Source organism: Sceloporus undulatus, chromosome 10, assembly GCF_019175285.1.
Source record: "Sceloporus undulatus isolate JIND9_A2432 ecotype Alabama chromosome 10, SceUnd_v1.1, whole genome shotgun sequence".
NCBI lineage: Eukaryota > Metazoa > Chordata > Lepidosauria > Squamata > Phrynosomatidae > Sceloporus > Sceloporus undulatus.
The window spans coordinates 13,715,299-13,733,945 of NC_056531.1; the positions used below are offsets into that span (position 1 = coordinate 13,715,299).

Sequence of the window (18,647 nt, forward strand, 5' to 3'; positions counted from 1 at the left end):
TTCTGGCAGAAGGTGCACACACACATCTTTAGAGATGGGCAACTCCAGCCACGAGGGGGCGTCTTGACCCGCCCCAAAGTAACCCTGCCTCTTCCCCTCCCCGGGCCTTGCTGCTATTGGCTGCCCGGGAGAGGAGACGGGGCCTGGGCCACGCCCCCTGGGAGGAAAAGGAGGAGGAGGAGGCGGCAGGGCAGGCGGCGCTCTCTCTTGGCGACCGAACGGCAAAGAGGGCAAAATGTGGCAGGCAGCGCTCCGGAGGGGCCCGAGCCGACTCCCCCTCCTCGCCGGCAGAGCCTTCTCGGCTGCCGCGGTCCCGGCCCCCAACGCCCAGCCCGACATCACTTGCAATAAGGTAACAGGGCGGGGAGGAGCAGCAGAAGGCCTTGCTTGGGACTGGGCTGAAGCTCCGCTCTGGGGAAGAAGAGCCCGCGTTGTTGATCCCGCTTTCATGGCCCCGCCTCCAGGCGAGGCCATTCTGGGCATGGGAGTTTGTTGGGGCCCGGAGCGGAGCGGAGCCAACAAAGGCCCTGGAGGCGTGGCTGTGAAAGCGGGATCAACGCGGGTTCTGGGAGACACAAACACAGCTCCCCGGTTCCTGAGACAGGCAGCCCTTGGGCCCAGCCAGGCCTTCTTCCCTAGCTTCCTGCCCCCAGCTCTGGGCAGCAGTGCCTCTGAGCAGGTGCAGAGGGACAGAGCTGAAGGGGGAAGGTCCTTGCCAGCCCTGCTGAAGCCAAGGTGGGCAGCGTAAGCAAAGGAAGCCATGCCCAGTCTAGGGAACAGGAGGATCAAAGCTGGGCTGGCAGGGGGGACTCTGTGGTTCGAAAAAGGAACTTTTCCAAAAGCTAAGTTTTTAGGCGCACGGTGGAGCCTCTGCTTTGACGCTGTCCAGCAATGAAGTGCAAGGAACTGCACATCAGCACCACCGGAGACCGTTGTGTGTCAGTCACACAAACACAAAGGGCAGAATCCCTAGAAGCACTTTAACTCTTTGTGCCTGCTAGAGTCCTAGAGCTGGAAGGGACTACTAAGGGCCATATAGTCCAACCCCCCTTCTGCCATGCAGGAATACATAGGATCCTGGAGTTGGAAGGGGCTACTAAGGGTCATGGAGTCCAACCCCCCTTCTGCCATGCAGGAACTCACCATCAAAACATCCCCATCCATCCTCAGCTTAAAGATCTCCAAAGAAGAAGACTCTATCACTCTTCCACTGTCAAACAGCTCTTACTGTCAGGAGGTTCCTTGTAACATCAAGGTGGAAGCTCCTCCTGGAAACGGGGCTTTTTGTTGGAAAGATCTCAGCTTGGAGTGACAGTGGCTCCCAAACTTTGGTTCTCTAGATGTCTGGGACTTCTGCTCCCAGAATGCCTGACCACTGGCCAAGCTGGCTAGGGCACCTGGGAGTAGAGGCCTCCAACGCCATGAAGAGCAAAGTTTGGGTACCACTGGGGAGGCCTGGCACTCACAGCCCCTTCTCCATGACTTTGAAGGGCAGGGCATGCTATTGGTGGGTGCACAGAAGTAAAGGAATCCTGTCACCCCCTTTGGGACTACTTGAGAAAAAGAAATTTCTAATAATAAGCTTTTGCGGATCCCAGGAGCAGAAATGTAGTTTTCTCCTTTATGATGAAATAGACTAACCTGGCTGTATCTTTGAATGCGCTTACAATGAAGAAACGGTTGGCAAAATGTACGGTCAAAACTAGAAAGGAATGAGTGTGGAGCCATAACAGCAAACCCTTTGCAAGTGTGAACTCTCTTGAAAGCTCCTACTTACAGGGAGTGTATAGCCTGGACCTGAGCCACCTGCAGGAATTTGGAAAGGAGACCTGAACATTTTTGTTCTTCAAAGACATTACATCTCTGATTTCTTCTATTAGCTGCCCTGATCTTGTTGCATGGGAGGACCTGGCCCTGCCTCAGAATTTGCTGACAGGGCGTTGGAAGGAACCTGTAAGATTGGGTGTTTGCCCATCCTGGGGCTGGGTGAAAAATCCAGCGAGAACACATTTCCCTCTTTGCCAAAAGGAGATTAGGATTAGGAATGCCATCCGTGCCAGAACAAGTCTGCTTGTCAAACTGGGCCTTATTGATCCTGGATCAAAAAGTCCCCAAAAGAGTGACCACAACGCTGCTTTGTGATCTTGGCTTGTTTTAGGCAGCCTGAACAAGAACCTCAGCTCTGAGCCTGACAAAAAGCAAGCCCTTGCTGGTTGGCTTCCCTGCTTGTGTGAAAGGAGGAGGAAATGGGCTGTACGCTCTGCTCCAGCTTCCTCACACTGAGTTTTTAAAAGTTTGGTTTGCCTTATTTTGCCATGCAAATGCAGCCACTGTGTCCACCTTCTCTACGTCATGATAAATAGCAATAGCAAATACATTTCTATACCGCTTATCAGTGAACTAGCACTCCCCAAGCAGTTTACAATGTGTAAGCCAAATGTCCCAACAAGCTGGGTGCTCATTTGACCAAGGCCAGGTGAACCTGGAACGTACAAAGTTCTGGCTGCAGCACCAGCCTTTGACCACTGTGCCACTAGGGCTCTGTGCCACCAGCATGCCCCTCCTTAGCTGCCTTCATTTTTCTGAACTAAAAAGTCTCCAAGAGTTTGGTGGTGGTGGTTTGTTGCTCTGCAGAGCTTGGTAAGGAAAACTCTTGTATCTTGAGGCTGAAAGTGTGATTAATTTCACAAAGGGGATAATTGTGTCATGCTTGGCACTCCTCCCTGACCTTTCTCTTGCAGCCCCACAATGCAAAGGTTTGGCTCTCAAATGTGGCGGAGAGATGAAGGGGGGGGGGGGGGAGAATGAACGCTGAACTGCTCAGGACTAAAAAAAAGTAACAGAGCTTGGGAAAGTTCCTTTTTGGGACTGCCACTCCCAGGATCCCCCAGCCAGCATTGGAGATTCTGGCTGTGTTGCAATAAAAAAAAACACTTTCCCAAATTCTGGAAAATGGCAGGACTTCTTCCTCATTCTCCCTTTTTGGATTGCAATAGTTCAGTCCCCACTGATTTTCTCCTTGGCAGGCCATAGCCCCTGGCAGAGATGAAGAAAAAACAGGCAACAGTGTCCAAATAAACTATTTTCTGTAGAAATAGTAACATATTGGCTGCTGCAAATAGGTGCCAGAAAAACAAAGAGAGAAAATGCAACTTCTGGGCCCATGTCCCAGGATAGGTTGCACAGGAGCCATCGCCAGAGGATGCAAAAAGCAAGGATTTGCCCCCAGGCTGGCAAAGGTCCCTCTTGCTGTTCCACGTTTTCTCTTCTGGGAGGAGGAGGGGCAGCAATTCATCCTTCTTGGGGCCAGATATTTATTTAGAAAAATGTCTAATTTTTTTTTTTTTTAGTTGCATGTTATCTGGAGAGCATGAGATGCTCTGGTGTTGAACTGGGGTTCCTTCCAGAAAAAAGACGATTGTCTTACTTGATACATTGTAGTAAGATTGTCTTCCCTTTTGCTCCCTGTAATCTGTGTTTATGTCATGGAAAATAACAAGTTCTGCTTTTGCTGGTGGCTTCACTTTCCAGAGCTTTTAATGCAAGGTTTGAAACACTTTCCTTATCCCATCTACTGGGTTTTCTTTTTAACACTGGGGCCAAGAATGTCAAGTGCACATCATTACAGAAACAAGAAATATACGAATGTGTCCCCAAATGTGGATGACAGAAGTGGGCTTGTTTCACTGAAGCCACTCATATTCCTAGATCAGTGTTCTCCATAGGGACTTGCTTGATGCTATATATGTTTTTGAACATCAAGTGCATATGCACTCTGAACATCTCCTTATAAATCAAATGGTAAAGCTTAAATAGTGGGTGGGACTGCATTCTCTGGATATTGTGCATCCAGTCACCTTAAAGATCCTAGATGTATGGAGAGATGTATAGTGCACTGGCCTGCTGGTCTACCAAGCTGGAAACTGTGATGGTTGTGCCTGAATGTTCCCCTCCTCCGGAAATTTTAGTTCCTTACCATTAGCTATGATGGCAGGCACTTCCAAAACATCTGGAGGTTCAAAGATTCTCTTAGCAATAAAATAGTCCAGTATTCTCTTCATGTGCTGCAGTCAGATGCTTCTGAGGTGCCAAAGCAAAACGGGAAAGCAACAATCTGCCCCTGCGTTTCTGGCACCTAGAATCTGGAAGTATATTGCTTGTGAACGTGAAGCTCCAGTATAGATGTTGACTTCTGAAGGAAGCTGTTTGCCGCTGGTCTTTGTTCTAAAATGGCTGATGCAAACATGAATTTTGGCTTAGCGAACTCCCCATCCTTACCGGTGTGTTCTTAATTGCAGATTTTCATCAACAATGAATGGCACGATGCAGTCAGCAAGAAAACTTTCCCTACCGTGAACCCATCAACAGGGGAAGTCATCTGCCAGGTGGCTGAGGGAGACAAGGTACCATCTTGGGGGACTGCAAGTCCCAGTTTGTCTATATTGGAGAATTTGGAGCAAAGTACCATACACATAAAGAAGGCTTCAGGTGGCTGCCATTGTACAGTCCCAAGGGGAGAATCACACAATCTTCCAGAGGTTGTTAACTTCAGTCGCCCAGCATTTCTGATCAGTAGCTGTGCTGGCTGGGGCTGCTGGGACCTGTAGTCCAATATCATTTGGCATCTGATTCCCATGCCTAAATATTGTCAGTGCTGACTGATGATGGTGGTTTGCAAGTTTTTCCTGGCTCTTCCTGGAGAATGAACCTGACACCATACCGAATAAATGCACCGTCACTGCTTTACAGTCCTTCTTTAGCATGACCTGTGACTCGGAGAGCTGCATTCCAAAACTGCTGTCCCTTCTTTGGATCTGAGGTCAGGGTTTCAGTGTCATGCCTTGCTTGCCCATCTGTTATGCTTTTTTGTTGTGCTCAAAATCTAGCATGAGAAGGAATTCTGCAGCACCTCAAAGCTTGCTTATGATGGACCTTTTTGGTCAATCCTAAGAAATCTATTGCCCTTCTATGGCCTTTGGAATCTGTTGTTATGCTTAAGCCTTCTAGAATGAACTTCTAAAAGCCTGTCAGTTTCTATGGATCTTCCTTACACAGATGCACATGCTAAACGTATGCCCCAAACAAACTTGCCAGTAAAAAATAACTTGAGGGTAACATGCTGGTTTTATCGTCTGCTTCTCTAATTGTTGTTTCCTTACATTATTGTTATAGTTCATATGCTGCCCAGAGAACTTTGGTTCATTGGTATTTTAAAGGTGTATTAAACAACATCTAATGGAAATAGAAATTTCCACCCGCTCTGCACCCGCTACACCACAAGTCTGTAAAGCAAACATTTGCTAGGCCCCTGCTGGAGGGCTGCCATGCTCAAAGTAAACATTTCCTTGGTCTACCAAGCAACTTTATATGGCTGTGGCTTGGCAGCCAGCTAGGGCCATTCTCTTTGATTTCATAATAGCCTTATCACTGAAAGGGAAACTTGAGGCAGCAGCCAATGGACTGGTAAACAGAAATGATGCAGCAAAAATTGCACAGACTCAAGTATCCACTGTAGGCTGCACCCGAACAAAACCGATTAATAGAGCAATGTTGGACCAGGAAGAGATAGCGAGAGGCGCAACAGAAAATACAAATAGAAAGGAACTACAGTACAGTGGTGCCTCGGGATACGAAATGATCGGGTTATGAAATTTCCGGGATACAAAAAAGTTGGATTGGCAAAAACTGTTTCGGGTTACGAAATATTTTTCGGGTTACGAAATTCATTTCGGCGCGAAATTCAAATGCTGCAAAGTGCAGCTATAGGCTTTCCAGTGCTAACGGAAAAGTGTTTCGGGTTACGAAATTTTCGGGTTACGAAAGGAATGGCGGAACGAATTAATTTCGTAACCTGAGGCACCACTGTATCAGGTTGCCTATAGGTTAATTCCAAAGTACAGTGGTACCCCGGGTTACGAAAATAATTCGTTCCGCCGCCGCTTTCGTAACCCGAAAGGCTTTCGCAAGCCGAAAACCCATAGGCGCTAATGGGGAAAAGCCGCGATTTGGTGCGAAAAAGCGCCGAAAAGCACCAAAATTTCTTTCGTAACCCGAAATAACCTTCGTAACCCGGAACAGTTTTTTTTAATTGATTTTTTTCGTAACCCGGAAATTTCGTAAGGCGGCGATTTCGTATCCCGGGGTACCACTGTACAGAGTGCCAGTCCATCTATATATTCCCCCATGAAATTTTTTTCACACCGTATATGTTCCACAGCGTTTATGTTTATCCATAGTGGCTTGGCTAAATGTTAGATTGGCTAAATACAGGATATGAACTTGTAGCTATTCTTCTAAGGAGACAAGCATTGACAAACCCTAGTGCTCAGAGGAACAGATTAATAAATGAACGCATTGCTAAGACTTTTCTATGTCACAAAATCTCTTGCTTCTCAGTCATTCACAAGTACTAGTCAAGGCAAAACGTGACAGGTTGCCCGTGACCACAGACTCACATACACCTTTTAGTAAAATCAAATGTTCAGCTTGCTGTAAGTAGTGCAGAGTAAGCGAGTGAAGCTAAAGGTCCCAGTTCTATCTCAAAGAGTTTAAACTGTTGATATAAGATGGATGAGGCTCAGCTCTGTTTGTGTCCAACCTTAAAAAGTTAGTGTTCTTTCAGATGTTGTCATTCTTGTTAAATATAAGGGAAATAGATACAATTCACTTTACGTTATTACAAACAAACAGATAGCGTAATTGCTTTCTCTTTACTTTCCTCCTCACATGAAAGCATAATGAAATTGCATTTTAAAAGTAACCTAAGTATGGCATTGCAAAAAAGATGTATTTTCATTACTTTCTATAGGTACTTTTGTAGGGTGTTTTAGGCATAATAAAAAAGTTTTATCAATCCTAAAAAAAGTGATGTAATGAGTGATACAATAAACATTGCAATGACAAGGAATTGCTTTTTTTAAACACTGGAAGGAGCAACGGGGACAAAGCACATTTAAACAGCAACTATCAAAACACACAAACCACTACACCACACTGATTCCCAGCTTCTAAACACAGGAGTATATGAAGCTGGCTCATACTAGGCCAGGCTCTTTGTCTTTCTAGTCCAGTGTTGTCTCCTTTGGTTGCCAATGGCTGGCTCAGCTCTTAAGCACTGCCTCATTATTTTTAACTTCTGGTGTTGCTTCCGCTGATTTACTAGTTGATGTCTGCTTATTGTGTCCTACCTATGTGTCTTTCCAGGCAGATGTAGACAAGGCTGTGAAGGCAGCCAAAGAGGCCTTTAAGTTTGGATCCCCTTGGAGACGGATGGATGCCTCCCACCGGAGCAAGCTGATCAACCGTCTGGCTGACCTGATTGAGAGAGATCGGGCCTATTTGGCCGTATGTATGCAACGTGCTCCTTGGGGTTTGTTTATCGCCTTTAGAAGCCTTTCACCTGTCCTTGGCTCTTTCACTTCAGGATGATCATGGCGGGAAACCTGGGGATTTGCTAACTTCCGTTTGTTCACAGGCTCTGGAGACCCTGGACAACGGCAAGCCGTACGCCATTTCCTATCTGGTGGATCTAGACATGGTTGTCAAAAACCTCCGGTAAAGATCTGTGATTGTTGAACCTGAACCTTTTCCATGAGAGAGATTATGAGACCTCTGGAAGGTTTTGTTTTGTTTTGTTTTGTTTTGTTTTGTTTTGCAAGGGGGGGGGTATCCACGCTGCACAAGTCCTGTGGCTACCAATGTGGGTTGTGCAACTGTTTTTCCAATAAGATATGTTTGCCATTTTCTTGTGTCCATGGCTAATTGCTCAAACGCTTGTACAGGGTGATTCAAAAAGAAAGGTGCAAAACCGAGTAAGAACAGCTTTACTTTTGCACCATTCTTTTTGAGCTGCTCTGTATCTGTCCTTGGGTGTTTTTGAATGACAACTCTCATCAGTGTGAGCCAGCATGGCCAACCAGCGGAGATTATGTTGTAGTCCAAAACTATGCATGTGATTTCTTTGTTTTGTTCTTTTAAGCCACTTGCAACAAACAGCTAGACTAAATATTAAGGGATCACCATCATTCTACTGCAGCTAATAAATACAAGATTATGCCTGTCCTTTTTTACCACTGGGGAGCAACACAAATTTGACATGGCTTTCTTTCTTTTCTCTCCTCATTCTCTTTTTCTGTTTCATAAACCCAGAGGTCATACCAACCCCTTAAACAAAAATTGGAACATACCTTTTTTTTCTTCAACAAGAACAGAACTTGTACTGCTACTGTGGAAGTTTCTGATTCTTGATTCTGTGATGGATTTCATCTGAGACAGAACTAGGAACAACAAAACAAAAACAGGTTATTGATTTGGGCCAGGGGAGAGCACAGTACATCCCACCATTTTTGCCTTCAGACCACCCAGAATGTCCTTCTAACATTTTTCTTTTATGTTACTGTTATCCCACTTTTCTCCTGACATACGGTGCAAGGTTCCATGATAAAAAATGATAACGATTAAATAAGCTACTACATTGAAACATCAGAACTTTAAAACAACATAAAATCATTTAAAAACATGGCAGTAATGATACAAGTACAACGTAGACACTCAAAGGCCTTACTGCACAGTTAGTTAGTTAATGTGTTGAAATCAAAAGGTCTTTCCCTGCAGACAGCAAGAGAGCAGGCTGTGGGCTAACCTTATCTGCTGTGGGAGAATTCCGCAGGCTGGGAGCAGCCACCAGGAAAGCCCTGTCCTGTGTCTTTACCTTATGTACCCGTGAGAGCAATGGGACTGAAAGAAAGACCTTCCCAAAGACCTTACAACTTGGGCATGCTCATATAGGGCTTTCAGACTGTCTGAATCTGGGCCATATTGGGCTTTTAACTGTCATAAGGAGCACTTTGTGTTCTGCCCCAAAACAGGCAAGGAAGCTGTTTCAACAAGTTGTATGTTCTCAGGTATAACTGGTGGGAGCATGGAAAAGGGCTTTCTTCTTAGTGGCTGCCTCTGGTACTTCCTTCCAAGAGAGGCTAGACTGGCCCCCTTCTTTAGGGCAAGTGATGCCTTTTTCGTTTTGGCAGACCTCCGGGGCAAAGGGCATTTCATTGTATTGTCTGTATTCGCAGTTTTTCATTTTTAATGGTCATGCTTTTAATTTCTTGGAATTCTATTGACAGTTTAATTGTATTTTTAACTTTTATACATTATGTACTTTTAGCTATATCTGTTTTAAAAAGGGAGGATATAAATAAATAAAAGAATGGGAGTACCAGTATGTTCCTGCAAAAGAATATTAGCAATTTAGGCATGGACACCTCTGCAAAAACCACCTGTGTGTCTCTAAATGTATGCAATGTTTCATCCATGTCAGGTACTTCGCAGGCTGGGCAGACAAGTTCCATGGGAAAACTATCCCCATTGATGGAGACTTCTTTACCTATACAAGACACGAGCCTGTAGGAGTTTGTGGGCAGATCATTCCGGTGGGTAAAGCTGTTTTGGAGCAGATATGAAATCCTGTAAGAGCAGAAAATACTGAGTTCTACTGTCTTTGCTTAATCTTGTATCTCTTCTTCTCATCTTTATTGTAGTGGAATTTCCCATTGCTGATGCAGGCGTGGAAGCTTGGCCCAGCACTGGCCACTGGAAATGTGGTGGTGATGAAATTGGCTGAGCAAACTCCCCTGACTGGTTTGTATGTGGCCAGTTTGATCAAAGAGGTGAGAAGACCCAGAGGCTCCTTCTGCTTTTCAAACTCTGGCTCTTTGCTGTTTTGTTTAGAGCAAGTGTGCGCTTCAAATGATTTCTCAGTGGAGCCACAGTTCCCCACCATGCCTGTGCGCACATACCTGAATGGAAGAGTTCTGTTGTTCTGAGTTTTCCAAGCACTTTGGCAAAGTCAGAATCCACTCAGTTCTTTGAGAAAGGCCACAGCCACTTTAAACAGGCTCCAAAATGTTTTACTAATCATACATTTTGTATCTTACCTGCCTCTCCCCAAGGCTGTTAGTATGGATTTCAGAGATAACCTTTGACAGTAAAAAATAATGCTGGTCTTAAGAGTGGCACTGGCTGTCAGTTCATTTCTAGTCTCAATGTAAGGTCCTGGTGATACATTTAAGGCCCTTAACAACATGGGAAGTCAGTACTTGAATAGTTTCATATATCCAAAATCTGAGGTCTGCTGGAGAGGGCCGCCTCTGTGTCTTATTAGTGAGGGAAGTGCCAAGTAAGAGGACCTGAGAAAGGGTCTTCTCAAGAGTGGTGCCCTCCCCTTGGTGGCCCAACTAGCAACAGTGTTGGTTTCTTTATGGCACTAAGCCATATGAAAGCCTTTGAGTCCCAATTCACTTCAAAATGCACATGATTTTAAATTCTTGTAGCTTTTAACATTGTTTTAACTGTTGTCTTGAACATGGGGGAAAATGAAAATTTTGCTTCTACCTTTTCCATGGGCCAGCCTCCCCTTTCTCCATGCTTCTGAAATAAATCCCCCCCCCATGTTTAGTTAAAGGTGTTTTAATTGGAATAATTAACTAATGGCATGTTATCTATTTGACAGGCTGGATTCCCACCAGGTGTGGTGAACATTATTCCAGGCTATGGGCATACCGCAGGCGCTGCCATATCCTCCCACATGGATGTGGATAAAGTTGCATTCACTGGTTCCACAGAGGTAAGGGATGTGTCTTGTCTTCTCCTCCTCTCCATACCTTCAGGGAGGGGTGCAGAACAGCATCAACCAGTTGCTCATTTTTTTAGTTCAAACTTGCCTAAAGCAAAGGTGCTCCTGGACAGACAGCTCCTCGTGGCATGAGTTCAAAGGCACTGAGCAACTAGTCTGTCTGTCACTCTTCTATGGATTTTGGGAGGCAAGAAAAGATAAAAGAATCATGGGAGATTTACAAATGAAACACAATGTCATTTTAATCCTTTGTACAATTTGTTGTTTAAGGAAAGGGAGTTTTCAGATAAAAGCTTCGTCTGGAAGTACAGTGTACTCTAAAAATTCAGCTGAGCACTGCAAACATCTCCCTTGAAAGAATACTGCTTTTGGTCACTTTTCCTTTTAAAATTCTCTCAATGTCAGAATTAAAGGATAAAGAAAAACTGCTATCATGGATGTGGCCATAATGGATGTTTAAACAAGGTGCAATAAAAACCAGGAACGGTGAATAATAAACGTTTGGCAACATCTGTCTACAAAGCACTTTAAATATTTAATATCGGGTGAGAGAGGGAAAAGGGAAGGATGGAGGATAATTTGTGGAAATAGAAACATTACTGGGCTTAGTTTTAAAGTCAGCACCAAAATGTAAAGTCCAGTCTATATCCTGAGTAGTGTTGTGGCTATTCCTGTAAGAGCTTTGGCCTCTAAAACTAGGCAGCTAAAAATATTATTTCCCAATAAGGTCTCTACTGATCATGACAAAACAAATACCATGTCAGATTTAAAAGCCCCATTTTCAGATGATAAATGGCTTGGAAGAAAAATGGAAGAATAGCTGGTTGTTGCACCTGGATTCAGACAATGGATTCCAACAAGTGTTGTTAAAATACCAAGTGCTTTGAATTCCTTTTTCATTTGATCCTTCCTGGGAGTGAGCTTCACCATAGAGGTAGTTGAATAGATTTTGCTTACCAAGTTGGCTCTATAGATTATTTTCAGATCATCCTGTGGGTCTTTTTCTTTTATGTTTTTACTTGTGGGTTTAGGATGTGGTGCCATCCTCAAGATAAATATTAGTCATAGTAATCCACAGTGATCTGATTTCACTGTACAGTCAGCAGTGTTTGATTGCTATGGACATGTTCTTCCTTGCCACCATAACAGCTGTTCACTTAGGCTACAATCCTAAATCAGAACACTTCAGCTTCATTGAAATTAATGGGCTTTGTTCGCAAGTCAGTGTCTGAATAGTTGCTTTCTTGGGATAGCCAGCATGGCAATTTGAACTGATGAACATTAGTTAAGAAAAGCAACATTTCCAAGATCTGAAATCTGTTTCAAAAGCAGTTATTAGGTTAAGCTGCTGACATATACTTGTGCTGGGTCCTTTACCTTTGAAATGGCAGTTAGTAAAGTCCAGTTGTAGTAGATGTTAGAAGGTGCTGGCTGAGCACTTTGAAACATCACCTACCTCCCAGTTGGCTTTCTTTTCTTTTTCTGCCAGCCATCACTAAGGACAAAGCCAGGAGCCAATTCTATCTTATTCTGGAGCCTGAAGGGAGGAGGGAGACTGGCTGGGCTTTCTTTGTTGGAGGCTTCCAACATTGTAACCCCTCTCTCCAGCCTATTTACAACAGTTCTGGGGCATTGTGGAAGATCTCAGTGGTTATAAGACTAGTTCCAGCTACCCATGACTGCTTGGAATGATGCTGCTGGGACTGCTACCACCAGAGTTTACCAATCTAAGATGGAGGTCCTCCTCAACTCTGGAGCCAGCTCTGCTGCTCCAACTTGGTTCCTGGATAATTGATTGTTCTTCATATCCAATGTTGTTGTCTGTCCTCTCTTGACTTGTAGGTTGGGCACATGATCCAGAAGGCTGCAGCTGAGAGTAATCTGAAGAGAGTGACCCTTGAACTTGGTGGCAAGAGCCCCAACATCATAATGTCGGATGCTGACAGTAAGACTCTGTCTTGGTAGGAACTAAGACTGAGGGAGGAAGTGAGGCTTGCCCCTGCAGTGAGAGGATGGGCTAGCTTCACTCTCCAGCTAGCCCTCTCCACTCTTGGCTAGCAGCTGACCTAGAGAACCTTACCAGGTGCAGGGAGGTGGACAAAATGAAAATGTATCTTTATTGTTTCATATGAAGCACTAGAATCTCTTCACATGCTCACAATGGAGAATGCATGATAGCACTGGTAGAAATAGTCATGCCTTAGCTGGCCTTTATTGTCAGTCTGTTTTGTGGTCATTATAGTAGGACTTGGAAATCTCTAGCCAAAAATTAATGACAAAATCACTGTGATAAGGAATTGTTCCCTGGCCAATTCAAAGACAGCCAGAAATCTTTTCATCCACTCTGCTTTGTCTTGTGCCTCTTCTTCCTCGGCCTTCACCTGAGCCAAGTACGGTAACTAGCACCACACATTGAACTACAGTGGATATCTATAACCGTTGCTATTATAATCTGCCCTTAGTAAACAGGTGGAACTAGGCAAAGTAACTGTGGGAGCAGGGCTCATGGGCTGTATTACTGAGCTAGGCTTCTAATTGTTACTATCATTACTATCCATGTAAAGTATGGGAGGTAGATTTAGGTTAAATATTTACCAAAAAAATGTCCTAACTGCAAATAGAGGACGTGTTACAGAACCTTTATACCAGCAGTTTTGTTATGGCATAAGATTTTATGGCTCTAGAGTTCACTCCATAAAATCCATGCAGTGTTATTCTCACTTGGCAAGGGGATGAGTGGGAATGAGAGAGATTATGTTCTTACTTGGGGATATTCAGGTACCTGATACTGTTAGAAAGAGAGAGATTGGATAAGATGACCCAACACGTCATTTCCAACTTTGATTCTGTGAAATCTAGAAGGAAGTTGTTCAGCTCAATTTCCATAACACTATAAATCAAGTTAGTTCCAAAAAAGATAATGTAACTTTAGTATCTAAAATAGCATAGCAGTGAGCCAAAAACATGGCAAAAAATGTACACCATGATATCTAGAGTGTGCATGGGGGGGGGATTTTAAGGGGGAAATGAATCACACACTGCCATAGGAGGGGATAACTTTGGGGCACTGTGTGTAGCCCAGGGGCCACACTTACTCCCATTAGACTATTATCCAGAGCTTGGGAAAGTTACTTTTTTTGTATAACAACTCTCAGAATTTTTGTGGTTATAGGAGTTGTAATCTTCAAATCATTTCAAGCTCTGCTGTTATCCACAGGCCAGATAAAGATGCTGCTCCATCGGGGTACTGCTGGTCCAGGAATAAAGATAGGAAGCAAATTTTGCACAGGGAACAGAAACTGTAGTGATAATTCTTACCTATTCACATTGGTAAAGAAATCTACATTTCAGATCATCTAACTTGGCTGGCTTCCTTTTCTCTCCTAGTGGACTGGGCTGTCGAGCAAGCTCATTTTGCCTTATTCTTCAACCAAGGACAGTGCTGCTGTGCTGGATCTCGGACATATGTTCAGGAAGATATATATCATGAGTTTGTGGAGAGGAGTGTGGAAAGAGCCAAATCCAGAGTGGTGGGAAACCCATTTGACTTCAAAACAGAACAGGGACCTCAGGTGGGAGCAAACATTTCTGCTGTTTGATAAAAGGCAGGTGTCTGCATCTGTCTGGAAAATTACTGTTCACAAGGGCACATACACCTTCTCACAGCAGAAGTCTTATGGCTTCTTCCAAGACATCTCAAATTGATTTGAGACCATTCTGTTGGTTCTTTCAGGTAGATGAGACTCAGTATAAGAAGATCCTTGGCTACATTAGTACTGGGAAAAAGGAAGGAGCCAAACTGCTCTGTGGAGGTAATCCTGCTGCAGACAAGGGCTACTTTATCCAGCCAACTATCTTTGGAGAAGTGCAGGATGACATGACCATCGCCAGAGAGGAGGTGAGGAAGATAACTGGCTGCCATACTTGTCAAACTGCAGCTTTCATCATTCTACTTGATGTCTCCTCATTCTTAGTTTCTTTCCTATGTTGGTCCCTGTTCCCACATTAAGACAGTTATCTGAGCTGTTCAAGTGTGTAGTCATTCCTCTTCTCAGAATATGCACTTGTTCTGTTCAATTTGTAACGTACCTTTACATGCCTTTGGGTACTAGCATTGCAGAGAATGCAACTAATTAGACTCTGAAATAAATGGGAAACTTCTGTTTCGTATGCTTGCTTCTCTCTTCCAGATATTTGGGCCAGTCATGCAGATCTTAAAGTTCAAAACCATTGAGGAAGTCATCCACAGAGCAAACGAAACCAAATATGGCTTGGCGGCAGCAGTCTTCACAAAAGATATTGACAAAGCAAACTACATTTCCCAAGGGTTGCGTGCTGGAACTGTCTGGTATGCTGCTAAATGTGGGGGAGTGATGGGGGATCAAATGCTTGGGAAGGAGTAATAGCTTAGTGGGAGAATGCACTTTGTATAAAAACAGGTCACCGGATTAAGCACCAGCAGCTTCAGATAGAGCTAGGAAATATCCTTGTCTTGAAACCAGAGGTGGGCAAAGTATGGCCCACAGGACCCCAAAGTGTATCCTGGACGACCCCCAGAAGTTCCTCAAAGCCTCCAGAATCCCATCAAGAGTCTTACTTTTGTTCAGGGTGATTTGCAGATGATTTTGTTTTTGCCTCAATTCCCAGGATCTCTTAGGCAGCCTGGTTACAGGCTAATTTGAGGTTTTTGAGTTGTATTGGCAATAAGAATATGATTTCCTGAGTGCTTATAAAATGGAATAAATCACACAGGAAAGAAGCAGTGTTTCTAACCCCTGTTGTCTGTTACAGGGTAAACTGTTACAACGTGTTTGGCTGTCAGGCACCATTTGGTGGGTATAAAGCATCTGGACAAGGTCGTGAGGGGGGAGAATATGGTCTGGCACCATACATGGAAGTGAAAACAGTGAGTAGCTATAATCCCCTATCCTTCCCTCCTTGCCTTTAACTTTATGAATCTGTTGCTCTGCATGTCGCCTGTATCCTTGTCCCACCATCCATCTTGTTTTGCATGTTGTAGTAAAGCAGGGGTAGGCAAAATTTGTATGGCCCTAGGCTGTCCATTTTTAAAAAAATAAATTCTCCACAACTGCCCCCAAAAGCTCTCTAGGAGGGCATGAGAGGCATTTCACCACATTTTGGGAACTTCGTGGGCCATTTTAGACCCAGGAAGGGCTTTTTTTTTAAATCAAGACATTAACAGGAAAAGAGAAGATGGTGAAGACCACCAAACAACAAAGTGAATTTCCCAAATGTATGGAGGAATTGATGGCTTTTCATGTTGCTCGGAACATATTACAGTGGTGCCTCGGGTTACGAAATTAATTCGTTCCGCCATTCCTTTCGTAACCCGAAAATTTCGTAACCCGAAACACTTTTCCGTTAGCACTGGAAAGCCTATAGCTGCACTTTGCAGCATTTGAATTTCGCGCCGAAATGAATTTCGTAACCCGAAAAATATTTCGTAACCCGAAACAGTTTTTGCCAATCCAACTTTTTCGTATCCCGGAAATTTCGTAACCCGATCATTTCGTATCCCGAGGCACCACTGTATATTATTGCATTAGTCTTCTTAATTCAACCACTGATTTGCCAACCATCAGTCAAATGTAGTGGGAGCTAACTGTGGTTTAGATGGCAAGTCATGCCACCATTTATGTGGTTTCCCTTTTTTCCAGTTTTTGTGTTTGAGAATTTCCAAACACTACCAAATTATAGCACCCTCTGAGGAGGGAGCAACATCTCAAATCACAGTGTGTTAATTTATGTGTAACATTGGACCAGTTTGCAAGCCAGCTTCAAGATATAGGTCCAAAACACACTGCAGAAATAATCCAGTTTGAGACTGCTTTAACCATCCTGGCTCATTACCACTGGATTATGATCGGACCAAAGTTTCAGCAGCACTTCAACCTTATCTATTTCCCTTAACATTATTAGCATTTGAGGGATTAAGTTGAAACAGATTGTCTCATAGCAAAAGGAAAATTGGAAGGTCCTGCAAACTGCAAAAACTAATAAACCATCTTCTTTCTAGGTAACTATCAAAGTCCCACAGAAAAATTCTTAAGAAACATGCGCCTGTTTTGATTATCTGAAACCATCTTTATACAGTTTCTGATGCTTGATAGCAGAATTTAACAGAAATCAAACACCTTCATGAAGCAAATCTGGACTTCTCCAAACAACCTGAAAGTCAAATGTAACTTACATTCAAGAAAGAAAAAAAACTGTGCTTGCCTGCTTATATTTTACTTACCAGTAGCTTTTTTTCTACATCAGACACTTCTGTACATTAACATTTCATATATGAAGATCTGATTAAGTTCTCTAATATTCATCCTGGCCCTATGAAGAAAATCTCTGTGTGTGTGTGGTATGGTACCAATTTATGGTAATTTCCACTTCTTTCTACATGTAACATCCACAAAAATATCTCTATATATAAATGAGAACTCCAAAATGTGCTACTTATTTTGACTATTAAATGCTATGAAGGCAATTTCACGTGTTGGTGTTTGTTAACACGATTGCTTACCATTTTTGTTAACTCTGTACCCATCCTTCCTTGTTGTAGTAATTGGTAGGGCCAGCATGGCACAGTGGTTTGAGTGCTGGACTATGATTCTGGAGACCACAATCTGAATCCCCACTTAGCCATGGATACCCACTGGGTGATCCTGCCCAAGTCACACTCTCTCAGCCTCAGAAGAAGGCAATGGCAAACCTTCTGTGAAGACACCTGGCCAAGAAAACGCTAGGAGAGGGTTGCCATAAAGTGGAGATGCCCTCTCCTTGAGTGTTTAATGTCTTTTGGCCTATCCTAGATTGCTACTTGGACTGTTAGAAAGCCTTTTCTGCTCAAAGTAGAAACTTGCAGGCTTTTATCATCCAGAAACCTGTGCTCTATTGGAAAACATCAGCTGGCCCTGCACTGGGCTGCAATAACCACTCTAAACCAATTCGTAGCCAAGGACTATAGCATTAGGTAGGGTGAAGCAGCAGTCTCAGGGAACAGGCGTTGAGGGGAAGGGGGAATGGCAGCAAGGTATTGGAGGACTAACCTCACATGGTCTTCCCTGTTCTGCCCAAACTAGCATTTTGCCCAAGAGACCTCTGTACCATCAGCAGTATCAACATTCAAATTGATCAGTTTCTATATAGAGGGAAGGGCATCTTGTCTTTTGCCAAAGGTAGCAAAATGCCCTGGGCTTGCCCTGAAGCAGTGTTATTCACTTGCAGAGCGTGAAAGTATTGGGTTCTGAGAAGCATGCCACCTCTGAAACCTGCCAGTTGCATTTGGCTGTTGTTTCAGTCCCCTTTGCCACCTGCACACCTTGAAGGTCTGTGATTTCATCAACCTGGATGATCCATCCACCAGTGCCGACCACAGCTGTTCCACACCACTGTTGTGCACATATATAGCTTGCAACAAGGGCCATACTTAAAGGTTTCCTAACTTGGTAGAACTCACCAGAGATTGCTGGAACAACACAACAGCGCGGCTGAGCAGGGATCTGCGGACAGGCCTCACCGTAGGTGGCTTGAAATCGGCTTGGCTTGCGACCTTCCACAGTATGGCTTGTATCCTACATAAGGATAACCAGTTATTATTAACGGAGCCATACTTGAAATAGCACCATCCAGGCGTAAAAGAGATACCTGAGCTTGCTTTGGCGCAAGAGTTCAAAAGATACAAACAGATTATTTTATCAATTTGGCAAGCAGAGCTTGGAAATAACAAGCTACAAGCAATACTGCCGTGTGTATAGAGCGGCTTTTGGGATATGTAACTGCTGTTTCAGGAAGTTCAGCAGTTACGCATTACATGCTGTTGGTTACTCGCTGCCAAAGTAGACCCATTTAACTGGAATGGTGGGTCAACGCACAGGTAAAGCTACTGATTCAATGGGTCTCCTGTAGTTGTAACTAAAAGTAGGATTTAAGCCACGGGGTGCAGGTAAATTGTAGAAATAATACACATTATTATTATTATTATTATTATGAAACTGAACGC

The 18,647-nt window shown here is 43.9% G+C and overlaps 2 protein-coding genes across 2 annotated transcripts in view; one reads left to right on the top strand and one right to left on the bottom strand.

Moving 5' to 3' along the window:
- Positions 1–18,225, bottom strand: part of LOC121916561 (BRCA1 associated protein) — a 64,156-nt gene extending 45,931 nt beyond the window's left edge. Inside the window, exons 1-2 of the mRNA XM_042441822.1 lie at positions 18,105–18,225; positions 8,187–8,276 (exon numbers count right to left, since the gene is read on the bottom strand). Of these exons, the coding sequence (XP_042297756.1) occupies positions 8,187–8,265 (79 nt within the window). The 5' untranslated portion in view covers positions 8,266–8,276; positions 18,105–18,225. The remainder of the gene's footprint in view (positions 1–8,186; positions 8,277–18,104) is intronic.
- On the top strand, positions 185–17,132 carry ALDH2 (aldehyde dehydrogenase 2 family member). Its single transcript, XM_042441826.1, has 13 exons — positions 185–352; positions 4,299–4,403; positions 7,204–7,344; positions 7,475–7,554; positions 9,317–9,428; positions 9,537–9,665; positions 10,508–10,621; positions 12,473–12,575; positions 14,018–14,202; positions 14,364–14,528; positions 14,821–14,978; positions 15,422–15,536; positions 16,668–17,132. Exons 1-13 carry the CDS (start codon positions 236–238, stop codon positions 16,698–16,700), a joined length of 1,557 nt encoding a protein of 518 aa, XP_042297760.1. The 5' UTR covers positions 185–235; the 3' UTR covers positions 16,701–17,132.
- Positions 18,226–18,647: the final 422 nt, after the last annotated feature.